Here is a 24,941-nt window from a genome sequence, read left to right as displayed (position 1 = left end):
GAAGTGACACTGTAGGTCAACGGGTTCGTTCGTTACAGAGGAATCCTCAGCGGCGGGCTGCGGTGACCGAGCGAACTGCGACCGAGCAGGTAACCTTTATCCTGTTCATTCATACTTCACTTCTGTTACTATTTCTGCTGTGTGAACACTCATCTCTTTTCTATGGTTACTTAAATGTATTTGCCCTTTAAAGAGGCAGGAATGTCTGCAGGGGATGTGTTGTGGATAGTGTTGCCAGATTGGGCAGTCGCCCAATCGCGCGCGCGTCTGTCTGTGTGTAACTTAAAAGTTATTACGTCGATTCGGTCGCATTCAGGTGTTTATTGTGCTCACCATTGGTCTTTTACATGCCTATTTTGTGTGTTGTGTATTAATGTAATATTATTGACTGACAATGTGTCCTTTATAGACCGTGTGAGGTTTGTGTGTCTGAGAGATAGATGTGAGGTTCCTTCTTGTATACCACATAACGACATAGTTAATAATTAGGTTGCGTTTAGGTGTGTATTCGTGTAGTTGCCATTGCAGAAGTATATGATTAATCGGTTCTATCGGGTGGGTTGTTGGTTGATTGGGCGCTGTTTAGTCTATAGTTGGGCTAGAAATTGCCAATCCGATCTGGCAACACTGGCTGTGGAAGTAGGTCAGTAGATCAGTGGAGCAGAGCCTGGAGCTGGGGGTCTGAGACACACTGCCTTGGTCGAGCTGCACCAGGACTACCAGGAATACCAGCCCCTGGACCGGGTCTGGACCGGGTCTTTATAAGGTGGACCCTGACCACGGTGTGATCCTACAGGAGAGGAACGGAAGGTAATGGTCTTAAGTTCAGCTCGTTAGCTTAGCATACCTAGCGTTACGCGTTACAGCTCCAGGGCCGCTGTCATGTAACGCGTTCTGTCCGGAAACTTAAGTCATAACATCAGTTTGTAAAACATGATCTCATGGTTTGACTTTCAGTGATGTACCGTGATTCTGAAATGAAAAGGGGTCGACAACCATGGTATAACTTGATATTAAACATCAGTAGAGTCTGCTTTATGATCCACTATATACCATTACATCTACTGTATATATACCAGTACAGTCTACTTTATGATCCACTATATACCAGTAAAGTATGCTTTATGATCCACTATATACCAGTACAGGCTGCTGTTTATATACCAATGAAGTCTGCTATTTATATACCAGTAGAGTGTACTGTTTATCTACCAGTAAAGACTACTGTATGTATACCAGTAAAGTCTGCTATTTATATACCAGTACCAGTTGAATAGATTAAATTAAATGCATCAATCTGGTGAATTTTCAATTACTTACATATTACTTACAAACAGGTGGTACTGATATGAATGTCGATGACACAATGTAACGGGTCATACTAAATGGGGTTGAGGAGTTTTCAGAAAGCATTTAAGAAAACATGAAAACCAAAATGACAAAAACACAGTGCTGAGCTGTGCATTTCCTTTTTTTGGATATTGAATCTATGGTGGCTGAAATTTGCTATGGCGAAGCGCCATAGGCTTGTCAATGTGTGGGAAACACTGAGTACAGTCTTCTTATATACCAGTACAGTCTGCATTATGATTCACTATATTCCACAGTCTGTGGAATATACCAGTAGAGTCTGTTGTTTATATACAGTCTATAATATGATCCACTATATACCAGTATAGTCTGTGGTTTATATACCAGTACAGGGTGCTGATTTTTATGTACCATTACAGTCTGCTGTCAATCTGCTGTTTATATACCAGTAAAGTCTACTTTATAATCCACATGTTTTTCATGATGAACGCTTGATGGCTTAACCAACGTTGAACGAGTTATTGAGAGTGGTCTCATTTGCTTGCTTTCAAATTCTTACTATTCTCTAGAGCTGATCTAAATGATTGCTTAATGGTCACCGATAGGCGTAATCGTTTGAGGATAATGGTCACTCACATTATCAACTCATACTCAGCTCATAATGGATTAGTTAGATTTTATTGTATCTTGGTTAAAGAAATCAGCGTTATTTCATTCATGTCAGTTTCTGGTTATATTATGTGTGACTTATGTAAAATGTAGATCAAGTTGGGAATGGCCGTTCTAGTTGTTTGGTAGATCTAGGGACCACCGCCTCGACAGCGGGCAGCGCTTAGGCACCACCGCCTCCTGCAGCAGGCAGTGCCGAGGCGGTGATCCCTCGGCAGCGGGATGCAGGACTCAAGCGGGAAACATTCGCGGGCAAAAAACCTTTTCTCGTCCATGTCGTGGTTCATGTACTTCAGGGAGTCCAAGCCAAAGTTCCTTTCCCCCAATTCCTTCTCAACCATGGCTGAAATAACCCCCGCTACGAGTATCGTTGTGGAAATACCAGAGACGAGAGTCCGACGTGTTATGCACCATAACAGCAACAGGAGAACGGTTATCCAAATAACAAAGAAGTGTACAACACTTGCGTTACAGTTAGTGTAAACACACTGTTGGCGGGCCAACATCTCTGGGCTGGCAAGGCAGAAAAAGGGGAGGTGGCATCTCCCCTTATGACGACATACGGGGAAAATTCCAAAACGGCAAGTCTGAAACTCGTTTTTTCAAAGGCGGAGCAGAATGCAAGACGGCAGCATGCCAGTCCATGTCGGTGTTGTCTGTTTTTGCTAACACGTTTTTATCTTTTTAATATTCGTCCTGAAATAAAGCAAATCATAATATGGGGTTAAATCAACAGATGCCGACATTGTTGTAACATCTGAAACTTGGCTGAAAAAATCAATGCTGATAATGATATTGGTATTGATGGCTACAATGTGTATCGTGCTGTCAGACCAAAGAAAAGTGGACGTGTTGCTATTTATGTAAAGTCATATTTCATGTTAGGTAATTGTATCTGAATCAATTAGCAAGCAAGTGGAATTTCTGGCACTGAATGTGGAATTGGTTAAGCAGTGTTTCCCCCAGTAAATGTTACTTTATTACCGCTGTATTACCGATGCATTATTGATCTTTATTTTTTACACCTGATGGAAGTATGTTTTCTTTCCCTACGAGAGTTTTCCACTTTGTTAATGCATTATAAAAATAAATAAATAATAATAATAATATATATATTGAATAGAATAGAATAGACTTTATTTGTCATTGTGCATTGGATACACAACGAAATTTGTTTGTGCAACCACTAACAAAAGTGCAGTTGTGCTGGGTGGAGGGTAGGAGTGTGGTGTGATTATTAAGTTCTGTGATGGCCCTGGGGATGAAACTGTTCTGCAGTCTGGAGGTGCGGGCTGTAGTGGCCCGGTAGCGCCTGCCAGAGGGTAGCAGGGTGAAGAGATGGTTTGCGGGGTGAGTCTCATCCTTTAAAATGCCACATGCTCGGCGGAGGCAGCGCGTCCTAAAGATGTCATCCAGGGGAGGCAGTGGAAGTCTAACTATTCTCTCAGCAGACCTTATGACCCGACTGAGGGATTTCCTGTCCTTTTCTGTGCAGTTGACGTACCATGCAGTGATACAGTAAGTGATCACACTTTCAATGCAGCAGTGGTAAAAAGTCTTAAGCAGCTCGGGATATTTTTCCTCAATATTCTCAAGAAGTAGAGCCGCTGTTGTGCTTTCCTTACTGTGGCAGTTGTGTTCATCACCCATTTCAGGTCCTCTGAGAGCATAACCCCCAGGAACTTAAAGCAGGAGGTCCTCTCTACTTCCTCACCATTGATGATGAGGGGTTGGGGGGTTCGCCTTTTGCCGCCTGAAGTCGACTATGATTTCTTTTGTCTTTCTGACATTCAGGGTCAGGTTGTTTGTTTGACACCATTCTGTCAGTCTGTCAACTTCGTCTCTGTAGGCACTTTCATTTTCATGGTTGATTTGTCCTACCACAGTGGTGTCATCTGCAAATTTGATCACAGTATTTGAAGGATGGGTGTTGGTGCAGTCATATGTGTATACGGAGTACAGCAGGGGACTCAATACACAGCCTTGTGGAGCTCCAGTGCTGAGGGACAGGCTCGAGGATTGATGAGGACCCAGTCTCACTGTCTGCGGGCGATCTGTTAGGAAATCCTTAATCCACATACACAGGCTGTAGCTGAGGCCCAGATCAAGAAGTTTGGTGATCAGCCGGTTGGGGACGATGGTATTAAAAGCCGAGCTGTAATCTATAAAGAGTAGTCTTACATATGTCTCCTTCTTGTCCAGGTGTGTCAGCGTTGAATGGAGGGCTGTGACGATAGCGTCCTCAGTGGACCTGTTTTCCCTGTAAGCATACTGATGCTGGTCCAGGGAGCGAGGGAGGAAAGCCTTAACGCGCTTCGCCACCAGCCTCTCAAAGCACTTGGCGATGATGGGAGTGAGCGCCACAGGTCTATAGTCATTTAAGGTGCTGATGTTACTTTGCTTGGGCACAGGTATAATAGTGGCTGTTTTAAAACAGGTTGGTACGACCGCTTTGGCTAAAGACATATAAAAAATGTCCGTAAAGACATTTGCAAGCTGGTATGCGCATTCTTTGAGCACTCTGCCATCTGGTCCCTCTGCCTTCCTTGTGTTCACAGACCTGAGGATGAATCTTACCTCCTCTGCTGTTACCATGGCTGTGTGGTCTGTGCCAGCAGGTGGGGGAGGAGCTCCATTATCTAGCCCAGGTGTCTCGAAGCGGGCATAGAAGTGGTTGAGCTCCTCTGCTAAGGAGGCATTGATGTTTGTCGGTGGGTTGCGGCTTCCCCTGTAGTTCGTGATCTGTTGTATGCCTTGCCACACTTGTGTTGGGTCTCTGTTGGTGAAGTGGCCCTCAATCTTCTCCCTGTACATGGCTTTGGCCTGCTTGATGCCTTTTTTCAGGTTGTGCCTGGCTATGCTGTACTGTGCTCTGTCACCTGATTTGAAAGCTGCGTTGCGCTCCCTCAGAAGGGCCTGTACCTCCCCAGTCATCCAGGGTTTCCTGTTAGGGGGAATCCTGCTGCGGGTGATGGTGGTGATATTTTCAATGCAGGTCCTGATGTAACAGAGGACAGCGAAGGCATACTCATTTACATCCTGATTAAAAAAACAAGGTCCAGTTTGTTCTTTCAAAGCAGTCCTGGAGCTGTAGAGATGCATCTTCAGGCCACTTCCTAAACGTTTTAATGGTAGCTTCTTGTTTTTTAATGATGGGGCGATATGCGGGAATCAGGGATAGTGACTGGTGATCAGACTGGCCCAGGTGTGCGAGGGGTGAGGCCCTGTATCCCTTTTTAATATTTGAATACACACAGTCCAGAATATTTTTTCCTCGAGTTGCGCACTTTACGTGTTGATCAAAGCAAGGCAGCACCGTCTTGAGGTTGACATGGTTAAAGTCACCAGCCACGATAAAAACGCCCTCTGGATAAGTGGTCTGCTGTTTGTTTATAGCTGCTAGTAGATAGCCAAGTGCTGCATTAACGTTGGCATCTGGTGGGATGTATACAGCGGTTACCACGGTAACGGAGAATTCGTTACCAATGTAACGACCTCGCCGGTGACATAATCATGTCGAGTCATTAGTTGAAGGTAGTTTTAATGGACCAAAAACCAGGTCACAGAAACCCGTAACATTGTAACAACATTGTAACCAACTGCTCAAAAAACCGGACCCAAACAATTCTATTCTATTGAAGCAATAGATCACGCCAGGCTGTGGTATGTGCTCATTATACCACTGTTAAGGGGCGTTGTCCGGCCCCGACGCGCAGCGGAGGGCCGGCGACCCCCTTCACAGTGGTATAATGAGCACATGCCACTGACTGAATTGATCTATTGCTTTTATACAACGGTTACTGTTATGGCGAAACGAAAGTCATAGACACACTACATTTAAAAAGAAACCAAGAAAGTCAAAATAGCCGTTTTATTAAAGAATACAAAAAAGTAGTCCCTCCTGGCTGCCGCTATGGATCGACGGTCGCTATGCAACACATTTTAGCGTCCCTCCGAGAGAAGGCTCCGATAGAGCGGTTCGCCGGCAATTTATCCTATGGAGCAGTTCACTCGCCGTGTGCCTAAGCTTTCGTTAGTCTCTCCATCGCCTTGCTCACTCCCGGAGTAACAACATTTACACCCTCTCCATCATCCAACATATGTTTTACTTTGTAACTGTTTCTACTTCCAGGCGCGGAGTGATATGCAAACTTTCACAAAATGATCGGGCGTCATAGCAGTTATGTATACGCTCATTATACAACAGTTGGGAACCAATCAGATCGCTGGATTTAGGTCTCCTGTTGTATAAATATATATATATTTTTTTTATATACATTGGTAGTCAAGGCGGGGCCCTATTGTTGTTAAGGCGGCCACCTTAACAACACAGTGCTGGGGGAAACACTGGGTTAAGGGCCTCTGTATAACTGTTGTCGGATGTTATAGGCCTCCATCTGCCTTAAATGTTGCGTTGCCGTCTCTTGTGCATCTTCTATCCAGATTGGACTACGCTGAAATTATTTTAGCTGGTGATCTTAACTGGGACTGGCTTAGCCAGCATCTTACTCTATCAATTAATTGAGTAAGATCAAATGCCCTGAAAAGTCAACTTTAATTGACTTGATAAATGTTCCCCATAAATTCTCTGCTGTTGGTGTTTTTTGCAATGACTTAAGTGAAGATTGCTAATCCCTGATGTATAGTCAGCCTCGACATTTTTAATGATGGTTTTACCCAAATCATAAATAGACATGTCCCATTCAAGAGATTTAAAGTAAAGGGTTGTGATAATCCCTGTTTTTCCCCAGAGTTAGCAGACATTATTCAGCAACGTAACTCGGCTTGAGCTAAGGCAAGGAAAACTGGAGTTTCCTCCGACTGGCTTGATTTTATAAAACTTAGAAATAGATGCTCCTCTTTGATTAAGCAAGCTAAATCTGATTACTATCTCTCTGTCACTACCGAAAACCTAAATGACCCAAGGAAATTTTTGGAAGCCATAAATTCCCTTTCTGTGAGCAAAGATTCTCATGTTTTACCAGCTTTTATTATGAAGGATTCTGTTGCTGTTAGTGACAAAATGGAGATATTGAAATTTTTTAATGAGCATTTTATTTTGTCTGGCTCTCTGTTTGATACCACTTGCTCTGCAACTGTGAAGCCCTGTACTGATGTTCCAGTTTCTGCAGGCCTTTTTAATTTTACGCCATTCACTAAACAGGAAGTTCATAAAGCCCTAAAAGCTTTAAATCCTGGAAAACCTCCAGGACCTGATCTTGTTGAGACATACTTTTTAAAAATTGCAGCTGGTTTTATAGCAGGACCTCTTACTTATCTTTTTAACCTCACGTGGATAAATAATGAAATTCCTGGCATATGGAAATCTGCATTTGTTCTCCCTTTATTAAAAACGAGGTGACCCATCCAAATGAAACAACTACAGGCCATTATCCAATCTGTCAGTACTGGCAAAAGTTCTAGAATCTCTGGTGAGTGATCAACTCAAAGATTTTCTTCAGTCCAATGCCATCATGTCTGAATTTCAATCAGGTTTTAGAAAAAAACATAACACTACCACAGCTGCACTGAAGGTGCAATGACATATCTGTTGCACATGATAAGAAACAACACTGTGCATCACTGTTTATTGATTTGTCCAAAGCTTTCGACACAGTAGATCATGATGTTCTAAAAAGCAGGCTCCTAAACTCAGGACTTTCAGAGCAAGCAGTCTCTTGGTTCCAGAACTACCTCAGTGATAGGACCTAGTGCATTAAACATGACGGTCTCTACTCAAATAATTTATCAATCTTCAAGGGTGTACCACAGGGTTCGGTTTTAGGCCTACTTTTATTCACCATTTACATAAATAATATTCAGTGTTTCCCCCAGAAAATGTCTTAGTCAAGGTGGTCAAGGAGCGGGGGGGTGTCCGTTTCCATTCAAAAAGCCTTAAAGCATGACCATTGTTGTAACAGTATTACTGATGCATTATTGATCTTTATTTTTTACACCTGATGGAAGTATGTTTTCCCTCCCTACGAGAGTTTTCTACTTTGTTAATGCATAATAATAAAAAGAAAAAAAATATATATATATATTATTCTTTTTTTTTAATATACATTGGTAGTCAAGTCGGGGCCCTATTGTTGTTAAAGGGGTAGTTCGGAATTGACATAGGGCCTGATTCCGAAGTGGGCATTGGTATTCTATATCACTGGAGACAGTTTTCAACACATTTCATTCAGTCCTTCTAGTTGCAGAGTTCGCTCGTGCTAGGCTAGCGCAAGTCAACGGGCAATGCTAGCCTGCTATTAAAAACAGTCTTACCCACTCCACAGTACACCCGAGGTAAATCAATTATAACGCCAGACTATAGATTTAAATGTCTGTGTTGATAGAATAATGTTAGAAATAAAACTAACCATGCATCGCATGAATCATCGAGGGACTACTTTCTCAGCAGAAGCGGAATTCTACTATGCGCTGGTTAGGTTTGTAACCGAATCACGACAGAAGAACGTAAACAGAGAAGCGTGGGACAGAAGCGCAATTGAACGACTAGGCAACATGATGGTTCAGTGTGCTTTTAGAAATTGTAGAAATAAACGGTACAGATGGGCACCACAAAGTTTCCACCAATTTCCAGTGCGAGATCCAGAAAGGACTCAACTGTGGCATGTTGCTGCTGGCTTTGACATCAAAACACCGTACATGTACGGTTCGTTGGATACAACAAATTCCTCATAATCGTCTTCAAAAGCAGATGCATCGCTAACTCCTCCAAACGTGGCCATATCTTGTTAATTTAATACGCTTGTAGAATTCCTTCGTTCACTGTACTCTGCGTTTGTAGCAATGACAGCGGCAGGTAACCTAGGTATCAGTCCGCCGCTGCCGTAACCTACGTACAGGAATATAAACACTGCTGCTGAGACCCCACAATTCCCTCAAAATGCAATGTAATGCAAAGTTGGTTTTATTTCTAACATTATTCTATAAACAGACATTTAGATGTATAGTCTGTCGTTATAATTGATTTACCTCGGGTGTACTGTGGAGTGGGTAAGACTGTTTTTAATAGCAGGCTAGCATTGCCCGTTGACTTGCGCTAGCCTAGCACGAGCGAACTCTGCAACTAGAAGGACTGAATGAAATGTGTTGAAAACTGTCTCCAGTGATATAGAATACCAAAGCTCACTTCGGAATCAGGCCCCATGTCCAAAATTCCGAACTACCCCTTTAAGGAGGCCGCCTTAACAACACAGTACTGGGGGAAACACTGATATTGATAAAACGTGTTGATGCTAATTTCCATTTTTATGCTGATGACACGGTTATTTATTGCTTTGCACCAACTCTTAAACAAGCTAATGTACTTGTGGAATGCTTTTGTTTTTGTCCAAAATACCCTTCAGCTGAAACTTGTTCTTAATGCAGATAAGACCAAACTCATGTTGTTTACTAGTTCTAGAGCTAGACCACAAAATGTCCCCTCTGTGGTCACTCTGGAGGGTAGTGTAATACAGGTGGTTACGTCTTATAGATACCTGGGTTTTCTAATTGAAGACTCCCTCACCTTTAAGCCCCATGTGCTCTATTTGGTTTAAAAGCTGAGGCTAAAGTTGGGTTTTTATTTTCGAATTAAGATGTATTTGTCTTTCAATGTAAAAAAGCGACTTGTGGCTGCTACTTTTTTATCTGTCTTGGACTATGGTGATTTTTTGTAAATGCATACCTCTGTTCAGTGTCTTAATATGATTGATTCGGCGTACCTTTCATCCCTGAGATTCATTCCAAACTGTAAGGCTCGGACTCACCACTGCCAGTTGTACTCTCAGGTAGGATGGCCTGCTTTGTCCACTCGTAGGCTCAGTCACTACTGCATATTTATTTATAAGGCAATACTTGGTGTGCTACCTAGCTATATATGCTCCCTTATCATGCAAAAAAATGCTGGTCCACACTTTTTACGTTCACAGGACTTGGTGTTGCTTTCTGTCCCCAACGTGCGGACAGAACAGGGTAAAAAGGCTTTGTATACTCTGCCCCCACTGTGTGGAATACGCTACAGAAAGACCTTAATTTTGTTAAATGCTTTTAAGTTGAAAATGAAGGAAATTGAGCTAGACTCTCTAAGATGTCAGTGTTTTGAATAGGTTTTTGTTTCCCGGTTACAGAAATGGGTCTTTTAAGATTGCTGCAGTGTGAATTGATTTGATTTATTTTAGTGCTATTTAAATTTTTGTCCCTGTGTTTGTCTGTAACTGTGGTTCATTGTGCTGCTGCCTGTCTGGGCCAGGTCACCTTTGAAAAAGAGATTTTTAATCTCAATCGGTTTTTCTCCTGGTTAAATAAAATTAAATGAAATTTAGCAACTGGGGGAGCATAGGTAGGCTAGGAGAACTCATTAATCTTAGAAAACCTCAGAAAGTGAAATTTTCATGCCATGGGATCTTTAATAGTAGACAGTGCTCAGGATGCCACTATCACTAGTGCTTGATATATTTGAACTATGAGTATGGAAACGATAAGCCGTTCTAGTGGTAAGGCTCATAATGCATAATGGTTGATTTGCCTGTTCATTGTGGGTCAGAGGATTCAGCGTGTTGAGCATTGATGCTGTTAATCCACTACTCGTAAATTAATCTATTAATTTTGACCTAGGGAGGTTAGTTTAGTCTGGGTAGAGATTGTGGTCTGTGTTGAGTTGAAGAAGGGTTAAGTGTCCCTACCAGGGACACAGCCCGCTTGATACCTTATGTTTGAACATGTTATTACTTTGTCATTGCCTTCTATCCCGCATTCAACAGTGTATGCATGTCTTATTGAACTTACACAAGTGGTTAACATGAACGCACACCATTTACTGAATATAATATATTGTATAAAACCTTAGAATGAGGTGTAATGCACTGCAGCATTTGGTCATGTAAGAACTGGTATTATGAGTGCAACATGTGGACCAGAAGATGTTATCAAACAGAGAGGTGGATTGTGGGGGTTTGCGCGCTGTGTGGGTGACCTAATCATGTAATTCCGTAGGCCAAACTCCTGTAATAGAAACTCCTCATAGATCTTTAGGGGGAAATAGGATTAGAAATCAGGTTGTTGCTGATCCCATGATGGCTATTTGGGTCACTGGGTGAAAAGACATAGGCCTATATAGATCAGTTTCTAACTCCAATAATGGTCACCGTTTAGATTGAGGTGAGAGACGGATTCAATGGTTTTATATGGTTTGGTTTCATGCGGTTAATATAGTCACCATTAAAACTGATTTGGTGGATGGCAGTCCAGTGTATAACATACAGAGATTGTCAATATAATTCATTTTGCATGTTAAACGTTGATTTATAAAATGTTCCAGTGATTCTTTAAAAGAGGAGTTCCGCTGGACTACAAGTGTATTTTTCGTCCTATGATTGTGTGTGTTTGTGAGCATGTGGTTGAGAGCCATCTCCACTCTGTCTCTCTGCCCAGTTCAATGACCCCCAGTCTTGCTGCTGGCATGGAGACGCCAAGGAAGCGGAAGGGCAGCACAGACAACCAGTGAGTAACATGGATCGGTTTCCACAGCCATCACCTGCATGGTTATTTCAGGTTGTAATAATATCTGTGGTATTTGTCTGCACAAGGATGTGTCAGTTTATCAAAATGGACTCACCGTACTTGTATCGCAGGGACTCCAAATCAGCCTCTATTCCTGATGCGGATATGGAGGATGAAGAAGAAGAAGATGAAGAAGAAGAAGAAGGGTAAAGTGGCTTTCAGGGCCGACCAGATCAGATCTAGTGTGCACTGCTGTGATGTTCAGAAAAGTATTGGTAGATGAGTCTGACTCTAGACACTCAGGGCGCATTCACACTAGGGATTGACCGATATGGAGGGTTAGGGTTGGGCTATTGGGCTATTTTCATTACTCGTTGCCATACCCTACAGTTTTCTAGATGTGGGTCTGGATATCCAGGCTAAGCCTCCCTCAATTAACATCATAAAAATGACACTGATGATAACAAATGTTACAATGTCTCAATTTAAAAAAAACTGTCTGTAAATCATGCCGAAGAAAGTATATAATATTAATCGGCCGATAATGATACACGTAAAAACACAAATATCGGCCGATAATATCGGTCGATCACCAATTCACACTACCTCTGCCGTCAACGGATCTCATTGACTTTGCATGGGACGCTCTCAAAATGGATTGTTGGTCCGTCCATTCTGTCGGCTCCGTTGCCTGTGTCAAAAAGTTGAGAACTTTTCAGGCAGCGACGGATCCGTCGGACAATCAGATTGCGGTTATGCAAATACACTCCACGCGACTACTGGATCCATTTTACTGGATCCTGGTCCTACTGGATCCAGTAACAAGCAGGAAGAAGCAGGAAATATCCGGCTGTTATGTTTTTTTAAAGAATGTGGAATCGATAGGATTGTTTTTAGTCACCTGTTGTTTGTGTCATCTTCTGTATTTATATCCACACATCGGCTTTGTTATTGGGAAGCGATTTGATTGGCAGCAGGCTTCATCTACAAAGACTAGTCCCCTATACTTCAGACACTCCCTCGGCCATCCGTTCACGGACGCATGTAGTGTGACCGCGGCGTCTCTCTAACAACATGAATGATGTTTGTGTGCAGGTTCGACGGAGAGGACCAGAAGGTGAAGATACAGTGCTTCAGGTGTGTGTGCTACAGCTGCCTCATTCCAAACATCTAGTTTCGAAAAGCAATCTGTAGGTTTCAGTAGTTCCCACTTGAAAAGACTCCTTCCATTTCATTTCCTTTTTCATTCTTTCAATTCATTTCGGGAATGAATGTGTTGAACCTTCCAGTCTGAAACAGGAGGATACTTTTGCCACCTGACCACGCCCACCCAATTACAATTACAATTAGGGCATTTAGCAGACGCTTTTATCCAAAGCGACAGTTATCAGTTAAGAAGACAGACACCGACGGCAGAGTCAACCCTGCAAGGTGACGTCAGGAGCAGTAAGGGTTAAGTGTCTTGCTCAGGGACACATCAACACTCAGCTAGGAGGAGCTGGGGATCAAACTTTCGGTTACAAGACAACTGCTCTACCTCCTGAGCTAAGCCAACCCCGTTGTTGGGGGAGGGGCGGAAGACTATAAAATGTTTGCGCACCCTTTGGCTCATCCTTTGCACTCTGCCGGCACGCTCAGGCATCCTGTGTGCGTCTTAACAGTTAACCACACAAACATGAATGAAATATGCATAAAATAATAATATTTTATAATAATAAATAATGCAAAATAAAGTATCAAAATCAACTTGAAGAATAAGGAAATAAAAAACCCACTGGTGTTGCATCAAACCCTGCCTTCTCCCTGCTCTTATTCATAACTCCATATCAGTGCCTTCTGACCGAGACTCTCGCCAAACCTCGCTCCAACCGAACCATTTCCATCAGCCCACAGTTCCTTCACTACTGCTCGGCTGAATCTTTTCTTCTCTCCGTGTCTGCAGGGAGCCCCACAGCCAGATCGAAAAGCGCAGGAGAGACAAGATGAACAATCTGATTGACGAGCTGTCAGCCATGATCCCATCCTGTCATCCCATGTCTCGCCGGCTGGATAAACTCACTGTTCTTCGAATGGCCGTGCAGCATCTCAAGTCTCTCAAAGGTATCCACAAACATCACACTCTCTTCAGTTAGTTCACAGAAAGTCCTTCATCCAAGGTGCAGGAGCCTGGCATGGCGCCTAATGCTATAACATGAGTCTAGTTCAGCTTGGCACGGAGCCTAATGCTATAACACGAGTCTAGTTCAGCTGTGCATGGAACCTGATGCTATATAATGAGTCTAGTTCAGCTGGGCACGGAGCCTAATGCTATAACATGAGTCTAGTTCAGCTATGCGTGCGCTTCCCTGACGCTTTTTAACTAACAACGATCCATGGGTAATTCTGACTGCACCATTATTTGCCTTTGCACAATTGATGGCCTGCTATGACCTCCTTTTTGGAGCAGTTGCATTTCCACGGAAGCCAGAGGCATAGATTCGAGGCGAAAGCAGGCTATAGTATACGTCCCCTTCAATATGAAAAACACAGCCTTTTTGATAGCAGTTCCTTTTCTTGAGCGCTGGGTCTTTTTTTACGCACGCACTGCAGTATTGACAAAGGAAAGCAACACAGAGTGCCTGAGAGCCTTACTGTATTATGTTCCATTATATTTAGAATTCTCTCACTGTGCCTGAATATAATGTTTCCAAATTGCAAAATAAATTTGCAATCCACATTTGCTCTTCTTCATTTGAATATAGCGGGAACACATCTTAAATGCAAGCTTCTCGCCTTAATAGTCCAGATGAATTGGAAAACTGTTTTCAATAAGGGGACGCCGAATAAGACCATGATAGGACAAACTAGAAAAGAGGGGTTTGTCTATCATTGGTTTTATGGAAAGTCACACTGTTAATTGAGGCTGCCAATGTTCAGTCTACACATTCGGCCCATGCTTGTATCTTCTCATCAGAACCTCATCGGTCTAGATGAGTGCAGGCTACTTGCTAACTACAATCCTCTTCATCTCTGGTTCCTGCAGGTTCCTCTTCTTCGTTTTCTGAAACTACCTATAAGCCTTCATTCCTCCCTGATGAGGAATTCAAACAGCTTGTGCTCAAGGTAGAAGATGGTTTTCACACACACATTTTACTATTAGTATTATTTCAGTTTTAAAGATGAGCTTTTTATTACGTATTTATGTGCCTTTTTTGTTGCCCCTCCATTCTCAAGGGAGGACATACCGGGGAGCCGTCTTCTGCTTTTGTTTTAACGTTCTTGCTCTTCTTTGGTGCCTTTTCTCTGCAGGCTGCCGATGGCTTTCTGTTTGTGGTAGGCTGTGACCGTGGAAAGATAGTCTTCGTCTCTGAATCCATCACCAAGATCCTCAACTATAGTCGGGTAACACCTGCGCCTAAGTGTGTTCCTTACTGAACCAGCTATAATACCATCACGTTGTATTCTCGATATCTTCACGCATCTCGGAGCTATGATCCTAAAAAGATGGGAGGGGCTAAAGCGTTGTTGTTGCCCCCCTCCAGGCGGAGTTGATTGGCCAGAGTCTGTTTGACTACGTTCATCCTAAAGACATGGGGAAGGTGAAGGAGCAGCTCTCCGCCTCGGAGCTGTACCCTCGCGAGCGCCTCATAGACGCTAAAAGTAAGTTGTTTGGGTGTTAGTTCTGCGGACTGTGGGCTAACGGATTGTCCGCGATGGACCTCCAGGCTCTGGCTCAAGGCTCTCCAGTCCTGACCCAGGTGTTTGTTGTTTCTCTCCAGCCGGGCTGCAGGTGCCGGCTGAACTCCCAGCCGGCGCAACCAGGCTGGGCTCCGGAGCCCGCCGCTCCTTCTTCTGTCGCATGAAGTACAACAAGGTCTCCGTGAAGGTGGAGGAGAACGAGTTCCAGCCGGGCCCGTCCAAAAGGAAAGGTGGGAGGACTCGTCGTCCGTAGAACTTTGTTGAGGACGGTCTGATATTCACCTCCATGTACATTGTTTTAATCTGCTCATCAATGTGTGAGGTAACACATGCCCAAGTGATTAATAGTATTTCACTTGTTGCCATGAATCCAAAGGAACTCTTTAAATACAGGACATAAAAGATCCAAAATATGTCGTTAAATATACTGAGCTTATAGTTGGTCCAGGCAGCCACTGCAGCAGTTATTTTATGCCGCTGATATGATAATTGGTAAGTGTTATTATTATCAAGTGTGTTCATAATAACGATGCCAATAACATTTATCTCATATGGGGCGGGTTTTATACGATGACTACTGAAGATGACCAAGATGGCTGCCACTGATCTGGAATGTTCTGATTGTGATGAAGAGTTAAATGAGCTGAATGGTATACTTTCTCTCAAACAAGGGCACTTAAAATGTTAGACGATAAGAGAGGGGTGTTTTGTTTGGTACCAACACAGCTCAGCGCTACGTGTTTTATGGGGCTGGGTAATGCCAGGTACCTCACAATTCATTTCTATTTGATTCTTTAGGCCTTGATTCGATTCAATTTCGATTTGATATTGATCCAATTGCTTCGATATGGATTCAATAATACGTGCAGATGACAAAAATACCTAAGTATTATTTAGAATTAACCATTTCAAAATGAATTAACCATTTCATTGTGCTTTAACTAGCAAAAAGGGAATACACCATTGTATAGTATTGTTCCTGAGCTAAACTTGCAGCCTAAAATAAATAATCATAACATGGACAAATGTAAAAGGGCATATTCATTTAGGCATACTCGCTTCTAGATTACAATGACTGAGTATGCTTCATTTTTTATTTTTTTATTTTTTTTAAATGGAAATAAAAAATTCCATTTAAAATAATTAAAAAATATATCTGAATCCAAATTGAATCGAGAACACATAAATTGCAGTGCATTGATGAATCAATATTTTTACCCAGCCCTAGTGTTTTGTGTCTGTGTTGCTCTGATTGGTCGCAGGTCTATCCAATCCACTGGCCTTCCGGTCTGTGCCTGTCACATGAATACAATGTGTGGCCCTCTCTGGTTCTGAACACGTTCGTTTAAATGGCGGTGCTCTCACCTACAGCTCTCATGGGCCTGCGTCACCCAATACTTGACTTTTGCTACCTACAACATCTTAAATATGTCGGTCATGTATGTAGACTGGACATTAGCGATCTACAGTAAGAGGTTATATTTGATAACGCCAAGAAGGATTTGGACTGGGTTAGACAGGCTGCTGGATATGGATGTCCAGCAGGCCAGGAGAATGATGATGAAGAGAACATCCTGACTGCCGGACCACGGCATAAAACAGGTGCACCCCAAGGCCACTACTGCACCTAGTGGGAAAATCTGATGATGATGATGATGATGATAATGATGATGATAATGATGATGTCCCCTTCCCCTCTGGTGGTTCTGTCCCCAGAGAGCCAGCGGTTCTGCACTGTGCACTGCACGGGCTACCTGCGTTGCTGGCCCAGCGGCACCCTTGGGGTGGAGGGAGAGGGGGACACCGACAAGGAGGGCTCTCCCTTCAACTGCCTGGTGGCGGTGGGCCGGGTCCACGCCCCCAGCGCCCCCCAGGCCAACGGGGGGGTGCAGGTCAAGCCCACCGAGTTCATCACTCGCTACGCCATGGATGGGAAGTTCACCTTTGTTGATCAAAGGTAACGCTCCTGGGGGGATTTTTATACCCTTTATGTATGGCTTTCCTGAATTAAGGTTGGATGGGTGTGGTGGGTGGGTGGGTGGGTGGTTGTGGGTGAAAGACTGTCGGCACGTATTAAAAGTAATGTTTTATTTGTTTTCTTCTGTCAAATATTGAATTCCTACAGTGGAAAAACGGGTCCTTTGTGAATGTTTGAGTAAAGAGATTTTCAAAATCATTTAAATAATAATAATAATACATTTAATTTAGAGGCGCCTTTCAAGACACCCAAGGTCAACTAAATGCAATGCCTTTCTTATTAATGGGCATTTTTCCGATAATTTCGAACAGAATTATTTTAATTTAAAAAATGTAAAGCATAATCATTGTCATGAAAACAATCCTATGCTAGGCAGCTCGTCCTAGGATCACATGGGCCTGAATCGATGCCTTATCTTTACGTTGTGACGGTTCTTCTGCAGGGCAACCACAGTGCTGGGCTACCTGCCGCAGGAACTCCTCGGGACCTCGTGCTACGAGTATGTCCACCAAGACGACCTCCTCCACCTATCTGAACGCCATAGGGAAGGCAAGCTGTGTGTGTGTGTGTGTGTGTGTGTGTGTGTGTGTGTGTGTGTGTGTGTGTGTGTGTGTGTGTGTGTGTGTGTGTGTGTGTGTGTGTGTGTGTGTGTGTGTGTGTGTGTGTGTGTGGGGGGGGGTTCTGGCCCGTCCCTGATGGCGCTGTGGCTGTACTCTCTGAGCTTTCTACCAGGCCCCTGATAGAAAGCTCTGTCGCAGTTTCGGAAAAACCTTTTCCCAGCTTCTAACCTTGGCATTGCTGTTTCCTTTCTTTCCCCTTTAGTTCTGCGGAGTAAAGAAAAGATCGAAACAAATTGCTATCAGTTCAAAACCAAACATGGCTCCTTTGTCACTCTACAAAGTCAGTGGTTCAGTTTTGTTAATCCCTGGACCAAAGAAGTGGAATACATCGTGTCGACCAACACGGTTTTATTGTAAGTCCTGGTGTACTTTGTTTTCCTCATGAATAACATGAATCATTATTTTATTCTAATTTTGATACTATTTCAATACTCCTTTGCCCCCTGTGATGCTGAGCAGGCCGAAGCAGGATGGGTCCAGTCAGAGAGGGGCAGAGGCGGACCAGTCCAGTGACTCAAAGACTTCTGAAGGTGGGAAACAAAGGCTCTTTAAAGGCCACCATGATGTGATGAGAACCAGAGACTCTGGGTAGTGTGACCATCTTGTGTCATTCAGGTGACCTCCTCATGTTCCCCATGAGTCCCTCCTTGTCCTTTAACAGATAGAGATAGATGGACGGACTGACGGACATCCATCCATCTATCCATCCAACCATCCATCAGACAGACAGACAGACAGATCTATATAGGATCTGTCAAACCTATCCAAAAACTCCAGAGAACACAAACAGGCTCACATTTGGCAGGTCAAAGGGAGAGCGAGAGCCTCGCAGAACTTGTTATAGTGTTGTGGCAGGCCTCCCTTTGCTGGTAACCGACTAGGTGGATGAGCTGATTGGTGGATCCAGAGGACCTAAAGGGTGAAGGCGGTATGATGATGTGGATGACTGACTGGTTCCTGCAAATGATGACAGAGGGACAACAAGACAGAAACATACAGACCGTGGCTGTACAAACACTTTTAATTGGAAATATCTTTATTTCGGGGCTATCCAAGACAATCTTTACATTGCTATCAAACAAGATTGCTGACAGCGTTATAATGTAATTAAGCAGATTGATTTCGATCGACAACCCTGATATATATTTATTTTTTTCAAGGTGGCCAAAAGTCACATCCGATAATCCCAGGGATGTCCTGTAAACCAGGCACCATGATCTACGCAGGAAGTATCGGAACTCAGATCGCAATTGAACTTCTGGATTACAACAGGTGAAATTAACCCAAGATCATTGATTATTTTCTTATATTGTTTTTTCCTGTACATTGAATTCTTTAGTTAATGGAACTTGCTTAATGCACATCGACAGCTAATGGAAGAATGCGTTTATACTGCTTATAACAGCACATACGTAATGTATCATAACGACATACACATGACTGCCTCTGCCCCAGGATAAACTCCTCCCCTTCCAGTGGCAAGGCTAGCCCCTTCAGCCTGCTGCAGGACCGGTCCCCCCAGGGCCCCAGTGAGGGGCCCCGCGCTAATGTAAGACTCACTCACTCACTCACTCACTCACTCACTCGCTCGCTCGCTCGCTCGTTATTAATCCTTCTCCTTCATGGTGTGGGGTCCCGCAGGGGTCCAACGGCGAGGCGACGGACATGGAGTTACCGGGGAGCTCTGAAGACGAGCCACAGGACACGCCCCATCCAAGGCGAGAGTCCCCCATGGGTACGGTCATCAAAATTATATACTGTATGCTACTATTAAAACTATTATTCTGAGAGCGATTCGACCAAGAATTAAAAATAGCCCCTGTAAAGAATGGTAAATGGTCTTGGTGCTTCACTAGGGCTGTTCTAAGCCCCTCGTTGTAAAGAATGGTAAATGGTCTTGGTGCTTCACTAGGGCTGTTCTAAGCCCCTCGTTGTAAAGAATGGTAAATGGTCTTGGTTCTATGGGTGTTGAACGGTCAAATACAGATGTCTCCTTGACATCCCAAGGACAGTATTCCCACAGCACTGAGAAATAACATATCAGTGTCAGCAGACTGAAATACTTAAAAAAAACTTTGTTGGATATGAAAGTAACAACGTCATTTTATTATTGTCGATAACAGAGGTATAAGCTAAATTGATGGGGTGTCCCGTAACTGTTATTGGAAACTGGTTCGCTGGGTGGTAAGAAACCTTGGTTTTACCTCAGCCACTGCACCAACCTGCCAAACATTATCTTCCAATAAAAGGACACTTTGACCTGGTTTGTTCCTGACATAAACTTTAATGTAATGACCCTGAAGTAGACTCTTTATAAGGATATTTAGAATTAATCTATCGATCTATGGACATCATTTCACATTGGCCTTGCTTATCGTGGTCTGTGTTTCTCTGGATGTCCCAGCCCTTACCCCTGTTGTTCCTCCTGGTGTCCTCAGGGGAGGCCCCTCAGCTGGACCTGGAGGGGCCCGGCCTCGGCGGCCTCACCAGCGACGAGGCGGCCATGGCCGTCATCATGAGCCTGTTGGAGACCGACGCAAACCTGGACTTTGGAGAGATGCACTGGTCGCTTTAGAACCTTCTACCTCTCAGAGCGTAGCCATGGAAACGTGTGACCTGGGGAAGAAAGGATTTATTTATTGGTTTTGATTCTCCATGTAAGCTGTGTAATATTCAGGGGACTGTTGTGCACCAGGGCAGCATTCATGTCAATAAAGGGACCACTTCCTGCAACAGGAGGAGGCTCAGAAAACGTACAGCTGTGTTTGCTGGCGAGTGCCGGACCCTAGACCGCGTCCAGCTCGGTCTAGCCACGGCTCTCTCTGTCCGGGTCAGGGCAGTATGTTTGAACCCCATCTCTACTAATGAACACTAAACTAGGGGCCAGATGACATTCCCTTCTTCTCTAATCTATCAGTCTACACTTGAAAAACGGAGGGGAGGGACCATGCAATTTTTCTTCTAAAGCTGCACTGAAATAGGGTATTTTAAAGAAAGACGGTAGGAGGATCTGACGGACAGACTTGTGCAGCCCCCCCACAATGAGCTGCTTGTCAACTTGAAAATATGAGGCTGTATGCTTTTGTGGTTCTAGAGCTAAAGGCAAGCCACTCTTGAGGGAATGTTCACTTGTGCATAGCTTGGTCATTCAGCATGCAGACCTCTGGAGAAAAGACCAACAGCGTAGTCTAGTGCTGAGTGTGAAGTGTTGACCAAGTGTTATGTGTTACATACTGGAGGAGGAACTTGCCTTGAGCTAATGTTAGATATATACATTAAAAATAACTTAATATAACTCTGAACCCAACACCAGATTCTCAAAGAAGCCAAGACTTGCAATATGAGCACAGCATTTTTTGAGTTGGAATGCAATTATTATTATTACTTCCAGATTTGCTAAAAATGGCTGATTATAAATTGTTGGATCTGCATCTGAGGACAGAGGCTGGTTACTCAGGGACCAAATGAATCAGAATTTCTTGAAGGAATTCATTCATTTAACTATCCATTACCATATATAAATCAACCTTAATTTACTAACACATGCATTCTTATTTTTTTTTCCACATATAGATATTATCAGATAAACACATTTTTATTTGCCTTAATTTTTTCTTGTATTGGTGTTATATTATGCAGTGAGTCTGACACATGTCAGGTCTATGTTCCCGAGCTTGTGGAAAGCCCATAGTTGTGTGAATGGTTGTTATAGGCTACACTATGCAGGGATACCAGATGTTCTATACTTGACCCTTTCTCTCTTAATTCTTGCAACAGCGAGTATTGCATGGTTAAAGACGGATTGTGTTGGTTGGAGAGCAGGATGCTATTGTAAGCTAGACAGCCACATGTTGATCAAGGTTTAAGTTACCAAAGTGATTATTCAACCATCGTCAACAGTTTTAACTGCAGCAAGTTTTGTGCTGCAAATGTCAAATCATTGCTGATGCCAAATATGGTGAAAAGTCCTCCAGCTTGCAACTTTATTTCAGGGAACTATATTATATATCCATATTGAATTAATGCTCAAAGCAAAATTCCAAACGTTGTAATTTCATAGTATCCTCGTTCTATGCATATGAAGGACTGCCCTCTATGGTCTGGGAAGGCATCCTAACGTGATATGGTTTTCACCTGGAGACCACAGCTGAAACACGTGGTTATATTTGAGCCTTTGCTTACTGGTTAAGAGATGTTTCTGCTCCTGTGACTGTAGCTATGGTGTTGAGCACACAGCGGTCCGGCTCTGATCCTCCAAGCCTCACTCTCATTAAACATCACTTTCGATACTTCAATAGTCCACATTAAGGGTTGACATATTTTCTTTATAATTAAACTTTAGATTAAGTCTCTTAACTGGCAAATCTTTTTCCAATCTTAAAATAATTTATGACCAGGTAACTAGCCGCTCATTTAAAATGTGTCTTGTATCATATTTTCAAAACCCCTCCTGGGTCTGATGCTGTCACCTCTCCTGAAACAGTTGGAGAGTCACTTCTATGCCTGTGGATGTTCTCCTGGGCTCGTCTCCCGTGGGTCTGTGGGTTCTTCAAACAGTTCATAATGATGAAGAGAAAAGGCTTCCAACGGATGGATGGTAAAAAACACGAGGGCTTCAGTGTCTGATGTGCCTTTGGACAATTCCTGCAGAGCCTTTTCAGGCAGATGTTTCAACTATGGCCCCAAAGTTTAAAGAACCCTGTTTAGAAGAGTGGATACAGGAGTCTTAATTCAAGTTTTCCCTACTTTGATAGTAATCAAACGAATCAGCTGTACTGACATGTTCCATACAGACACAGGCAGTGGTTTTAAAGGCCTAATGGTTTCTGTTTGTATCTCCTTGTTGATTTGTTCTTCTGAACTCATTAAGTCCACATAGTTCTGAACCCTGCCTGTGTTTCATCAGAGCCCACAATGTTTTTTTATTAAAGGTGACATATTATACCACCAGGTGTGAGTGTGATTAGCCATTACAAGCCGTTTTGAAAATCAGCCTCTTCTGACATCACAAGTGGGCGTATCCACCTAGATGTGTGCTGGATAGATCAGTCTACCAGCCTACCAGTGGACTGTAGCAAACGTTGTTCATTTAGTGGTATAATATGTCATCTTTAAATTGTTTAAAGCTTTTTCCAGAATAAAATTTGGTATAGGAAGGATATCGTATGTTTTCATGATGCCCTGGACGCAGTGTATTTACGTTGCATGAGCTTTATAACGATTCTCTTGTCTTTTGTTTCATGTATTTAGACTAATATAATCAGTTGGACACTAGAAGCTGGAACAGAGACTTCCCAGTGCTTAACGGTATAAATGTAATGCCGTTCAGCCTTGGATTACATCTTCAATCCAAAGGAGAGTTTGTCTCTGAATATGTCATGATGTAAATAAATTAAACCTTGCTATCCAGTATGATAAAACTAGGAATACTATCCTGTCCAGTTTTGACTCCTTAATTAAACACACTAACCAGTTTACCATCCTGCCCTTAGTCAGATCACAACCTGATAGTTTTGACTGCGGCTGCTCTCCCTGTAATGATATCTCCAACCAGCTGTGCTTAGTGGTGGTTCCCCCCTACTCCCTCTTAGTTCCTTGCATGAGATTAGGTTTGAGTAATTTGTCCAATGTGATATGGGGGTGAAGGCAGTTAGAAGAAGCGTAGTGTAAGCAGTTGAGGGCTGGGGGCTGCTGGACTGTAGAGATTGGGTCCGGCCCCTTCTAGGCCTTCTTAAGGCGTCGGACTCAAGGTTCATGACCATCACTCACATTTAGTTTGTTCAGTCCTGGCCTCATATCCATTAGCACTGCCACAAGTTCAAATATGTTGGCATGTTGATTGTATTGGCAATTTTGCAATCCCGTGGGCCTAGCATTCTTTAAAAGACAATTTATCTCTTTAAAATGTCCATGAATATTGAAAGAATTTGAATTATTCATTTTGAAAAATAAATATGTATCACAATACCTTTTTTACTTAATTCATATGAATAATGTTGGGTTTTAAATTGCAGGAAGTTTATAAATGAATGTCTAGTAGACTGAACCCATTGGATTACTTTCTAGACAGAGACTAAGCCGAATATGAAGAGCAGTTTTTCAGAATGCTACCATCACATGTCCACTACCATGTCAGTCCATTTGATCAATGTTATCATTCACTGCACTTCCACTGACATTATACCATAACATTTTGGTAAATCTTCAAATAATATAGTTTTTATAAAAAATAAAAAAAAATCATAAGCTGTTGGATAGTTTATATAGTTATAACAATAGATATATTTAATAATAAATGAATAATTTATATTTCAATTTAACTACTCTTTGAGAGTATAGTCCAATTAGTGTATTTGTTTAAAAAAAACAAATTTATGATTTATTGATTAGGATTGACCCACAAAATACTTCTGAGATTTGGCCAAGACAAAAATGGAAAGCGAAACAATGACTGCACATTACAGTCTTCATGAACTTCATTAACTGGTGGATTTAACAACAGTGGGCTGTTTAAGACTGGTAAGGGATGCAGAGACAACATTGTCAACACCAGATAATAAGGCAGGACTTTGGAATGCCCATGTATTCTCTGTAAATATTGGGCTGTAATTGTGCACATTCCAGTTCAGGTTAGCTCTTTAGGAATATGCCATGAAAGTGACAAATAACATACCCTGGGCCCTGAGGCAGTAATCCAGCCATAGTTACAAGTTTGCCTTCTATCTAAAGTCATCAATGCAGCTCTGATTCATTATATCAGCTACTAGCCATTTCACAAGTGCTAAATTCTATACATTATTAATGTAATATTCAGGCATTTCTGCCACTGATTTGAAGGCCCTAGATATAATATAGTCCTGATACTAAATGTGTGGTTTGTGCAGGGAACACAGTAGAGAGTACAGCCGATACTACAGCTACACAAAGGAACTGAACCTCAATGCCTGTGACAGTTCAGATCATGTCTGCCTGCTCCTGTTGTCTCTGGCCATCCTCTGCCTGGGTGCGCGCGTTAAGAGGCCATGGAGGATGGATCAGAGAGAGGCTGGAATGTGGCCGTGTGAAGGTGGTCTCGGAGAGGGGTCTGGGACCCTCTGATGAACCAGAACAACACCACGTGGTTTGGTTTCAGGAGCATCATGAAGAATAGAGATGGAGGCCTGGGACTGTCTGCACTCAGTGAGACTCGG

General features: G+C 42.9%; 1 protein-coding gene across 2 annotated transcripts; it reads left to right on the top strand.

Moving 5' to 3' along the window:
- Nucleotides 1-23,937, top strand: bmal2 (basic helix-loop-helix ARNT like 2). 2 transcript variants are annotated; one of them, XM_056598140.1, is made up of 18 exons: nucleotides 5-89; nucleotides 587-810; nucleotides 11,407-11,475; nucleotides 11,607-11,681; nucleotides 12,571-12,612; nucleotides 13,418-13,575; nucleotides 14,498-14,577; nucleotides 14,764-14,856; nucleotides 14,997-15,114; nucleotides 15,234-15,383; nucleotides 16,870-17,110; nucleotides 17,574-17,680; nucleotides 17,954-18,104; nucleotides 18,211-18,281; nucleotides 18,912-19,023; nucleotides 19,207-19,300; nucleotides 19,393-19,486; nucleotides 20,190-23,937. In XM_056598140.1, the coding sequence occupies exons 3-18, from the start codon at nucleotides 11,411-11,413 to the stop codon at nucleotides 20,324-20,326; spliced, it is 1,788 nt and encodes a 595-aa protein (XP_056454115.1). In that variant the 5' UTR covers nucleotides 5-89; nucleotides 587-810; nucleotides 11,407-11,410; the 3' UTR covers nucleotides 20,327-23,937. The 2 variants fall into 2 exon arrangements, with proteins under 2 accessions (XP_056454116.1, XP_056454115.1); XM_056598141.1 differs by lacking the exon at nucleotides 587-810 and having other exon boundaries at nucleotides 1-89.
- The last annotated feature ends 1,004 nt before the right edge of the window (nucleotides 23,938-24,941 follow it).

The sequence above is a fragment of the Gadus chalcogrammus genome, chromosome 9 (assembly GCF_026213295.1).
Source record: "Gadus chalcogrammus isolate NIFS_2021 chromosome 9, NIFS_Gcha_1.0, whole genome shotgun sequence".
In the NCBI taxonomy this organism is placed as follows: Eukaryota; Metazoa; Chordata; class Actinopteri; order Gadiformes; family Gadidae; genus Gadus; species Gadus chalcogrammus.
Note: the sequence above shows the minus strand (reverse complement) of the source record. Positions and strands in the feature narration are given on the sequence as shown.